Source organism: Calonectris borealis, chromosome 27 (genome assembly GCF_964195595.1).
Source record: "Calonectris borealis chromosome 27, bCalBor7.hap1.2, whole genome shotgun sequence".
Taxonomy (NCBI): Eukaryota; Metazoa; Chordata; class Aves; order Procellariiformes; family Procellariidae; genus Calonectris; species Calonectris borealis.
Window position 1 is genome coordinate 2,002,279 of NC_134338.1, and position 11,413 is coordinate 2,013,691.

General features: G+C 39.7%; 1 protein-coding gene across 1 annotated transcript in view; it reads right to left on the reverse strand.

Annotated features, from left to right (window-relative positions):
- The window catches only part of DOCK5 (dedicator of cytokinesis 5), a 69,330-nt gene extending 58,301 nt beyond the window's left edge, over positions 1–11,029 (reverse strand). Inside the window, exons 1-4 of the mRNA XM_075174625.1 lie at positions 10,900–11,029; positions 3,938–3,978; positions 2,871–2,926; positions 1,920–2,016 (exon numbers count right to left, since the gene is read on the reverse strand). Coding sequence (XP_075030726.1) covers positions 1,920–2,016; positions 2,871–2,926; positions 3,938–3,978; positions 10,900–11,029 — 324 coding nt within the window. The remainder of the gene's footprint in view (positions 1–1,919; positions 2,017–2,870; positions 2,927–3,937; positions 3,979–10,899) is intronic.
- Between the last annotated feature and the right edge of the window lie 384 nt (positions 11,030–11,413).

The window sequence follows — 11,413 nt, forward strand, 5'->3', positions numbered from 1 at the left end:
GCTGACTACCGTCAGTTCTCTGTATCAAAGCTGTTTATGTTTAACTATGAACTCCAACTGCTCCCAGACAGCAGAAAGAGAGACTCATTCAAATTATTTCCCCATTCTAGTCTCTGCAAAGAACATTAATTATATAAACTATGCATAATTTGCCCCCTGAGAACACAAATCTAAAGGGAGTTATAAATAGCCATCTTGCTTTTGATCTGGGCGAATGCGAAGGGGCTGACGGAGGCTAGGTGAGTCTTTCAGTCCCTATGGGGAAGATATTAAAGACATATTTAGTAAAAAAAGTAAAAAGTGTATACTTAACTTGTGTAAAAATAATTGCAAAGAGAAGGCAACTTGTGTTAGCTTTCAGGGAAATACAGAGCAGATCTCAATTTGACAGTTAGCTAAAGCTGAGTTATCTCTACAGCTGTTTACATTACCTAACTCCTATTAACTAAACGAAGTTAAAAAACTCTCACCCATTTTTATATTTATTTTGCAGTGGAGATATACCCACCGGTGCAATGCTTGCTGAAAAACACAGAAATTAAAGAAGTGAAATGAAATGCTGCCAAAGAAAAATCCCCTGTATTTCCTTTTTCTCCTCAAATACCTCCTTCCTCCTTTAGCTTCTTTTTTTTTTTTTTTTCCTTTTTATACATACTGCAGGGGAAAAAAAAAACCTCAAATCCATTTCAAACCACAACATTTTCCAAGACTATTATAAGACTTACATTGGTCAAGCACGGGCACATGAAAGATTTCTGCTCTTAAGAAAAACAGATTCTGAGGCTAGGATCCTAAAGTTATTCAGAAAAAAAAAAAACAGAAACAAAACTCTCTTTTCACACAGTAATAACGTCACATACGGCTTCTCATTAAATTAAGAGGGCGGAACAAATTCTTGTGGTTTTGTGGCGCACAAACAAAACGTACTTGTGGCCTGGTGAAATTTTCAATAGGAGAGCTTGCTCTGGGTAAACTGAATGGCTAGAGCTAATTTAAAACCATTCTCTTGGTTTAATTAAAGTCTCAGAACACATACTATGCAGGCTGAACTCACTACTAACCAAGGAAAAATCAAGTCTGATTCTCTTTAATGTGCCCTTAATAATCACGTTTGAAAGAAGGCGATTCATTGTGAACTCCAGTTGTGTTTCTTTGAGCAAGAATGCACCTACTTCAGCAAAACTACCAAATCCATGCATTACCTTGGCTTCTGACTTTTCTGAGGTGGCTATTATATGGCCAGGCCACTAAACAGATTTAGATGAGAAATCTCTCCCCAGGCAGGGCTGAGAACTAAATATATTATGTGACTTCTGACGAGTTAAATCTTCCCCCACCACACGTGGCCCTAATTCTCTTCCCATCCTTTGTCTATCTTGCCTATTTGATCTATAGGTACTCTGGGGTGAGGATCAACCATTCTATTAAGTACCTACAATACTTCTAGAAAAACAGAGTTCACGCTTGTTAAAGGTTCTGTTAAAACAACGTCATGGTTTCTCGCACAACTTCCTCACACAACTGGGATATCTTGCCCTCACACAGACAGACACACAACAGGCAAAGCAGGAACCCTTATTTTGCTAGTGAACTGTGACTCGCACGCACAGCCCCAGCCAGCTGACATGGTGGTGAGGGTGACTTGTGCCAGTCAATGCTTCATCAGTGCTGTGTCATCACACAATTATTCAAGTACGGCGAACACTGTAGCGTGGACTAAACCGCAGTTCCGTCTGTGATCACACATCCCGTTCAGTGAGGAGCAGAACATTTTTAGCCTCTCAAGACCAATTTTACAATAATGATAGTTTTACAATTCTGCTTAATGTTCTATTCAAAGTCTTAGTGCCCTGCAAAAAGCCCAGTCTCATCTCATCTGAGGTCATTTAATAAAATACCAACCATTGAAGAAAACTTACCACATATAACTTGTGCCAGATAACTGCCCACTCCCTCAGGGTAGAAGTGAGTTCTTGTCCAAGGGGCAATTCACTTGGAATCACTGTTTCATGTTGTCTAGGAAAAAAAAAAGGAGAAAATAGAAAAAAGATGCTACACTAAAGATTGAAACTTAGTAGTAAAACATCCTTTTCTGATAAATGTGTAAAGAGAAATTTCAGAGGGCTGGATATTCACACAATTCGCTCATGATGCCAAGATTCTTAAATTGTTCAATTGGTTCTCCAACCCACACGTGCACATTCATTATCCATTTTAATGCAAACATGTTTCAAGTTTCTTTCAGTCTTGTTATTTTCAACTGATCCAGAAACACAATGGAAACAGACAGAAGTTAAGTTTGGAAGAATCACCACTTGCAACAGTAACTTGGCCACAGTTATTAAAAAAAAAAAATACCCAGAAGGAAAAAAAAAGCACTTTCTAAAGTCTCTTCCTTTGCAACCGCTGTTTTCCTCTCACTATAATGATCACAGAATCAGTTCTAAGAATCAAATGAGGAGTCATTTCCTTTAATGTTTTCCAAGACAGGAAGGAATCCACACTCCTGCTGGCTACTTGGCTGCGAGCAGGGGTGTGTTATGACTTGCAGGAGTCCCCAGAGGAGCTAAATGCAACTTGATTGACCTGCCTCGCTACTAACACGTCTAGCAGAGCTTTCTTACTTTTGCAAATAGTATTCTCCTGCACCTATGCCTACAATTGTTTTGGTATCTACAGTACTCTGAAAGAAAGTTACGCAGCTCCAGAAGTCTAGCGCAGGCGGTAGGCCCTGCTGCACACACAGATCAGCAGCATTCATTACAACCACCACTACTCAAGTTTCTTCTTTTTTTTAAAAAAAAAAAAAAAAGAAACAGCATTCCATTGTTCTTGCTACCAAAAGTACATCTCAAGAAGCTCCAACCTACCCCCGGTCCTTCACGATTGCCTCTTTTAAGTGGATATATGTTTCTGGGAAAATGCCCTAAAAATAAATACAGAAATAAAATAAATCAATCACACCATAGGATATGACATGACAAAAATTCAACAGAAAGCAGGGAAAGAGGGTAAGAGCATGATCAGCAGAACAGTAACTGTGACTGATGTTTACTGTTTACCCGTAACAGAAATGTGTTCGGTCCACCACTCCCAGTATCACAGGAAAAAGACAGGAAGGAGCATCAGGCTGCATGCTTGAGCTATTTGATTTAGCACCTCAGAGAAGTTAATCCCTTGTTTCACTGTAATGACGCTCATCTTCCTGTATGAAATGTTGTAAAGTCTTGCAAACTATCATACTCATTTGCCCTTGCTACGAAATATTCTTGAAATCATTTGTCGTTGCCCTGGACCTGTGGTTCTCTAGAACAGCTCACAACACATGACAGCATTTGTAAGAATTCACCAGTCCCAAGTTTCCGTTATTTAAGAGAAACCTTCTCGGAGTGCTGCAATCCTTTTCTATTTTCTTTTCATTCCCCTTTACGCCTGAAAAATGGAGACTGTGAAGGATGTTACCACATGAGAGGTGCCAGGATTCCTATGGGAAACCAGATTTCCATGCAGTTTTCAGACTGGTTTCACAAACCTCAAGAAGTTTGGCTGAGATCCATGCATGCATAATTTTTGGAGTCTTTTCCAAGTCAAATAAAAACTCTAATTTTACCATTACATATAACTAATGCTGGACATGTACAGGTCCAAGACCATAATAATAAAGCAATAAGCTAGCGTATGCAGATATGCAACAGTCAATTTTGCTAGTTCAAACTACATTACACATGCTTACAATGGAGGAGTACCCAGTTAATGGTTCTGAAACATTTAGCTCAAGGGCATTTATTTCTATCACTGAGGAAAAGGACATCGTGATCCGGAGACGTGCACAACATTAAGACAAGAAATACAGCAGAAGCATAGTAGATTACAGCACCGGCTGGGGTCTGGCAAGGTGTGAAATAAAAATTCGAGTTACTGAAAAGTGAGGTCATACCTTCTTAGATTTATTTCGGAGTGTGTATCCTCGGTACCAGCCTGTCAAAGAGAAACAAAAATATTTTTGTTTTTCTGTCTACAGCAATTAAATACACATTATCATTCTCACCACGATTCTACAACATAAATCTATTGATCTTGCTCATTTGAGATCTACCATTGCGAAGACACCTCTGCTCTATTTGTAGGAGGCTTGGTTCCTAAGAGTAGGGCAGAAGTGTCTGTTCCTACGATGAACTGACACTCTCACTTCTACTCATTTGGGTTGTACTGACAGGGCTCAATGGAAAAGCAGGCCACCCCGTGCTACACATTTTGAAAGCGACAATCCTTGTTCCATAAAGCTTACAAGTTATATACACAGCACAGAACTACGGCTATGATCATTTGACAGATGAGGCAGAGACACACAGACATGCATGCAGAACTACCAGCCCAAGGTCATATAGCATGTATCTGGCAAACAGAAATATATTGTGTCCCAAGTCCAATTCCTCTCCTTTCCTTTAAATTTTCTTCTCTATGAAGTGCATTTTCATCCAAATCATCTTATAGGTTGTGCTTGAGCTCCACATTGAGTAGGTTCATTATTTTCTTCTGTGACTCAGTCTAAAGCCTTCCTTCCCAGAAAGAGAATGTTTTATTAGATAAGGCAAAAAAAGCCCCAAACCCCAAACTGGTTGCCCCGGTAAAGATATTGTTTTTCAATATTATGTTGACAAGATCTAGTAAAGTATAAGGTACAAAGTAATAACTGTGATCCCCAAGACTCAGAAGCACATGTCACTTTCAGATGTACATTTCTTCCCTCTTCAGCACCTGGGGTTTGACCAGTATTTTGATTTCAAGGTCACTGAAATGCAAGTCTATGAAAAAATCGCCGTATTTCTTATGTCCTCAAGCAAGCCTTGCTGAATGAGCGGATAGGAAAGAAGCATAGCTGTGGGCAAGTCACTCCCACTCTTCTTCTGCCACCTTCAAACTGTGCGAGACAAAGGGATTTTTTCTCCCCACCCTCACCTTCGTCATTTGTCTCGGCAACATTAAGAGCTGTGCGTGATCAAGTGCACTCTTTCCACTGGGTGCCTGTTCCTTGCCATAAGCAACAGTTTCCATCACCTTCAGTCCTCCTGAAGTTACGGTACTGGAAATAACAAACTAAACATTTTAAAAGAATAATCTGCTCCGTTTTAAATGCTGATGTGCAGACATAATGTCCCTTGTATTGTTCTCGGCTAGGATGCAAACTTGCACTTTCTCACTGACTCTTAGCCACTAAAAACATCATTCCAAATGTCAAGACTCTCTGCGACCCCAACTCTCAATTAACCGTGCTCCTAGAGCACCGTTTTTTGACTCTTCTCCTAAGGTTCTACTTGCATTGAAACTGAAAACACTGACCCTACCTCTTGGCAAACATGCAGGGTATAGATTATGGTCTATAATGCATGAATGATGTTCAGAGCTATCAAGACAGACAACATCACTGATCCAAGACGATTATGTTCAGCTGATAGGCAGAGGGAGCAGCATCAAGGCGGCAAAGGATTTAAGGGAATAATCAGGCAAAGAAGAGAGGAGAGGAGGGTGGTTTTTTGGTTTGTGGGTTTTTTTTTTTTCCCCTGCCATATATTTATATATTTAGCAAAGAAGTTTCCATGAAGAACCATGGATCTGAGACCCGTTGACCATAAATTAGAGCTTAGGGTGAGGTTTTTTGTTTTGTTGGGTTTTTTTGTGCATGTGGGGTGTGTTTGGTCTTTTTTTTTTTTTTTTAGCACAGTTTTGTCCCCTTTATCTAGCAATGAGAAGGTGAATCAGCTTGACCCATAATCCCCAATATTCCAGTAGTAAGTTAGGAGGAAAGAGGAAGTTCCATTTGTTCCACAGGATGAAGATAAGATTATACATTGATCATGGACCAATGGATAAGGTACTGGATTAGGGATGAGAAGATTTAAGTTCTATTTTTATCTAAGATGTAATTAATTGAATGGTCAAGTACAATTATTTAGAGTGTGATACAAAGCTCATGGAATTTAACAAGAATATTTTCCCAGTGATTTCAATTCTCTTTGACACAGTCTCTCGGCCCTTCTATACCACAGCTTCCTCATATTTAAAATGGCCTCTTGGCATTAACCACATTCCTGTAAAATATTTTGCAATCATTGCATAAAAGCACGTTGTATATTATTATGCAAAACTATTTCAGCAAGCACCTCATGCATTTTTTTCAGAATTCTGCTCCAATTTTCAACAATCTTGCCATCATTTTAAAAGGAACAAAAGCTTTTGGCAGTGGTCAATTGATAACTTGATTTCTTCTTAAAAAAAAAAAAAACAAACCAAAATCTGCCTAAAGCTTCAGAGGAATAAGACTATTTAAGTGTTTCTCCTGAGTATTTTCCCCAAGCAGAGATGTGCTAAATGGAGAAAGGCTTTTCAGTTGAAGATGACATGGCAAATTTCAGGTACTACAATACCTTTCCAAACTGAAATCTGATTAAGAACGTAAGGATAGCAGATTGAGTCTTGCAAAGAAATGTTATAAACTTTGGGTTTTGTTTTTCTTTTTTTTTTTTTTTTAAATGGAACACAGGTCCTCAATTTTACGTTTCATTAAATGGATTTTATGCAGCATGTAAAAGATCAGAAAATTTAAGAAAAATTATTCAAATTACAATAGTTTAGACGACGAAAAGTTATACACAGTGATGCAATCCCAGGTCACGTGCTTAACCACAAGGTCTTTGTTCCTCTTCCACTGTAGCGTCCTGTCTCTCAGTACCACAACATACACCGCTGCGCTGTACTGAAATAAAACGAGGGATTGCTTCATTTACCTACAGTGCTCAGAGGAAAGATAAAAGACAAACTAGGAACAAATGCAATGCAAACTTATTTTCATCAGGAGAAGAAACTGATCGGAACCACGGTATGTGGGCACACATTCCTTCTATCTACAATTTGGCTATTTCCCACAGCTTGTGTGAAATAATACTGCAGATTAGAAAAGATTCTCCTAAGCAGAAATGTATCCTCCCCAGCTCACTACTCAAGGACAGATTCCCAGAGAGTAAATCCTGCACTGAAGCAGCCTTCAAAGTATTGGACGTAGCAAGTTTCCTTCTTTTCTTGGATTTTGCAGCGTATGCCCAGTCTTAACAATATTTGGCAAACATTTAAGCATGCACTGCTTATCTTATTATACAGTGGAAAAAGTAATTTTGTACAAAGAGCTCATGCCCTTCTGCAACCAGACAGCCAACCAGAGAAAGGAGGAAAAAAAATACCTTGCTTTGCAGTTTACAAGAGTGTATCATGACCAAGACACCCAAACCAACAAAACCATGCTTTGCAGAGGGTGTATGTGTATTTGTTTTAAAGGGAAGTAAGTCTAAGAAAACTGGTATCCTCCAGATCTTCATGTATAATAAATACACCATGGTGTTTCAAAGCATGCTTGAAGCCCAACTATGACATTTCAAAAGTCATTTAAAATCAGTCTCAAAGTAAAACACCAAATACGCAAATTTAGACCCTGTCTACAGTGCAAACCCCACTTACAACTGCACCTAACAGCAGATTGACAAAGATGTGTGCCACAATCTTTATTCTCCTGGACTGAAGGAAACGCTGCACAGTCTAGACTATGGAGTTATTGAACCCAACAGCAAACAGCTCTCAGGTTGTCCCTATACGAATTCGAGCTGCACTGGACATCAGCACGTTATAGCTTGTACTAGAAATATTTGAAACCTTTAGTTCAACTGCTCGGTCTGTGGTTTCAGCTCTGATGATCTTCACTTCAATGTTGTGTACTTTGTCCAGGTTGAAGCTACCATTTACAGTGATGATCACCCTCTGACGAATCCTTGACATAGGCAAGCTGCAGTCCAGCAACGTGAACATACGATCTACCACGTTATCACTCCCTTATCTTCTATTGTGCTCTCACAATCCAAGCCTACCTGTGTAGTTGTAACCGGGACTTATAAAACATTAGGCAAAGCATCTGTTTAGAGCATGGGAAAAGAAAGCTTTACTACCAAAAGTGCAACGCCAGAGCCTCACCCCAAATTTGGCCAACTTTCCAAGGACTTCCAGCCTGAGCAATAGGCCTCCCGACAGCACGCGCTAGCATAAATGAGCAGGGATTTTGCAATGTAAAGGTGCTTTCTCTCATTGCGAGGCCATGAGGCAGCACAACAGCAGCACCTGACTGCAGGCACTCCACTTCAAGAGTTTGCGAGACACTACAGTCTGTGGCAAAGGCACTAACATTACAAGTTTGCGTAGCACAGAGGCCTGCACCAAACTGCATCCGCACCCTCTGGCTTGCACTTCCATTCGCTTTATTGCTCTCTGCTCCTCACACACCTCCCCCAGAGGCTTAGCTGTATCCGTGTTATGTCCAAAGCTATTCAGCCAGTTGAGAGTCAGATAACATTTATTGTTAACACCAAAACCCAGCTTCAACCTTGCTGCCTCGCTGTCAAGGAACAAACTGCACTTCAATTCTTACAGACAGAGCGGAGCCAGCCAAAACCCCAGATGCAGGATACAAAGAGCTTTCAAGTGAAGGCTGTTCGACACACAGAGAGCCTTCGCTGAACACGGCTGAGGAATGAATACCTGCTGACTTCAACAGGAGGAAAAAGGAGGCATGTTCTAGATGACTGACAGAGCGGGAAGCGAACTGTGGTGCAACAGCCCTGAGAACCTTCTGGTAATGCACAAAAGATGCTCCTATGCATCCTGAGGTAGGGAACAACAGCAAGCAGCAAGATTTTCCAAGTGGCAATTACCATTATATGAGAGCCCCTGGACAATCGTGAACCCCCCCCCCTTAATTCCCTAAAGAACGTTACCGATAGCCCAAGGAACACCCTCAGCTGGGAGCTGCAGGGATAACTTACACTAACCAAAAAAAGGACTTCAGAAGGCACCTCTGAGCCTTTCTTCTTGCAAAGCCAACGCCCTGGTTAAATGGAACCTTCTTCTAAATTGAGTCTTGTGTAACCAGATAAGAACAGTGATTAGTGGAACAAAATCCCACTTTTATCAGACTGGAGTTGTATTTGTAAGTATACATCATTAGCATGAGAAGAAACAGAAAAAGCTTCTTGTGAGAACACTGATTCTCAAAACCCCAACCCACAGATATCTGCAAACAAAGCTGAAAGTTGATGTCCCAAAAGAAAGAAAAATAAATACAATAAGACATGAGAATTTCCTCCCAAGCAGACAGAATACCAGAATTCGGAGTTTTTAAGATTAGTTTATGGGAAATAAGACCAGACCCACAGCAGAGTTACCGTCTCAGAGACAATCTGCATCTTTTCCTTTAGATTCACAAACACCTGGTCTAAATTTTTGGCTGGTCTTTCCAGAAAAGTATTTAATTGTACTGCAGTAATTCCTAGATGCCTCTGTGACAAATTAGAATGCCACACTGATGGTTCAGCGTATGAAAACAATCAAAACATATTCACTTTCCCAAACAATTTACAATCAATCTTCTCAGGCTGAAGTTCCAAACTGGGACATTTCAGGTAAAAAAAGAGATGCCATTTGGGTATTCACTTCCTGTTCTTGACCGTCTCTCTGTTAAACAGCTGATTACAGACCAAGTAGTAGGATTAAACAATAATGTTGCTTTGAAAAAAAAAAGAAAAAAAAGAAAGAAAGAAGTAGCCCAACATTTTGGGAAGTACAAGATGCATCCTCTTCATGAGGGCAATTTTCATCCCTGACACTCCCTCTTCCTTGTGCCTTTTTGCAAAACCAGTTCATAAGTTAGTACCATCACATAAGGACTTTTTTCCTTTTCTTCCTCTCTCTCTCCCGCCCTGCCAAACACACTCACCACAATCGCACACATCAGTGTAAAAACATACATCAGCAACATAATCTGCTTTGACATGTAGGAACTGGCTGGCTGTTTCCAGTGTCAAGGTCAAAGAGAAGTGGAAAGAGAACAATTGGCTAAGAACAAATTGCTAACCAAGCAGCTTGCTGTTCCCAGCAGAGATACGAAAGAGTTTTTGTACGCTGAGTCTTTTTCAAACTGATGCTGCTTGTGAAAATGATTGAATTTATATTTTGGAAAGCATATTTAAATTTTGGAGAGCCTTCCAAATGAAGTAGTGACTAGTACATTCTTTAAAATAATTAAATGGCTGTGTTCCATTCTTAATATTGAAATCTTCATTAAACAGTCTAGTTTAATAAGTAGATATGAAACACATGGGTAATTTTTATCTTTTTTAAAATAGGAATTTTGTTTTCCTTTCTGCAAGATGTTTTACATTAAGGTATGCGTTATGAAAAACTTCCCAGTAAAGTGCTGGGAGAAACAGCCTAAAAAAGGCATGGAAGCTCCATAACTGGAGGCTTTTAAAAACATACAATGCCAGTTCGTGATATTACAGCTTAAACCAACATTACTTTTGAAACAATTAGACCTGCCTTCTCCTTTTCTTTCATCCACTGCCTCCGTTGTCTCAGATCAAAGAACTAATTCAGGCTAAAAGCTACTTTTTTCTTAATTATTATTATTTTCCAGCTGGATCAGTTCATCACATGATATACAAGCACTTGGCCTGGCACAAGGAGGAGCCAAGGTAAAGAGGTGTGGTGTGAAAACAGGAATGAACAGCCAGAAGTAAGTGCTTCTTTCTCTTGCAGCGCTGCCTTGAGATACCGGTGAAATCTTACCTTTACAAACCTCTGCCAGGAACAGTATAGATATGATTGCCACTTCTGTATTTTATGCATTTTTAATACTGTTTTAAAAGTGCATACAACAAACATTACATAGCAAGCTTTGCGCTTTTGGGCATAACAGAGGTTGAAAATCTAGATCTGAAGTTTGTATTATTTAAAAAAATCTTGATTTGTTATATTTACTTTCAAAAACGACTGCAAAGTACTTGGAAGTGAACTGCAACCTACCTTCATACATCTCCAAAATGTGAACAGTATCACCAACTTGCAAGGAGAGCTCCACATCTTGGGCAGCATCGTAATTGTAGATGGCTAAATAGGGGAAGAGGAGGGGGAGAGAGATGAAAAACACAATCATGAAAGCTATGAGGTAATCAGTTTTTGAAATCTGGTATCATGGCACCTGTAAAAAGCAGAATATGATTTTGAAAAAGCACTGTAAAGTTACTAAGCTATCCTGTGCATATAATACACCGGAAAAGTATGTAGCATATCTATATCCAGATTCCATCATCAGTTCCTGCAAGGATAAGAACCATTACTCTTAACAGCCAACAAAGTTTGTCTTTTACCTTTAAGAATACAGATCCGTGACGCTATATGAAGAAGCTGCATCTTCCCACCTTACTGACAACCTGCCCAGCAAAGGTCACTATTACCTCAGGCAGAGGTTATGGATCAATTAGGTAATTGTCATTTTTTATTAGCGTTTCACAGGACTAACTGCAATGTAGCACTCACA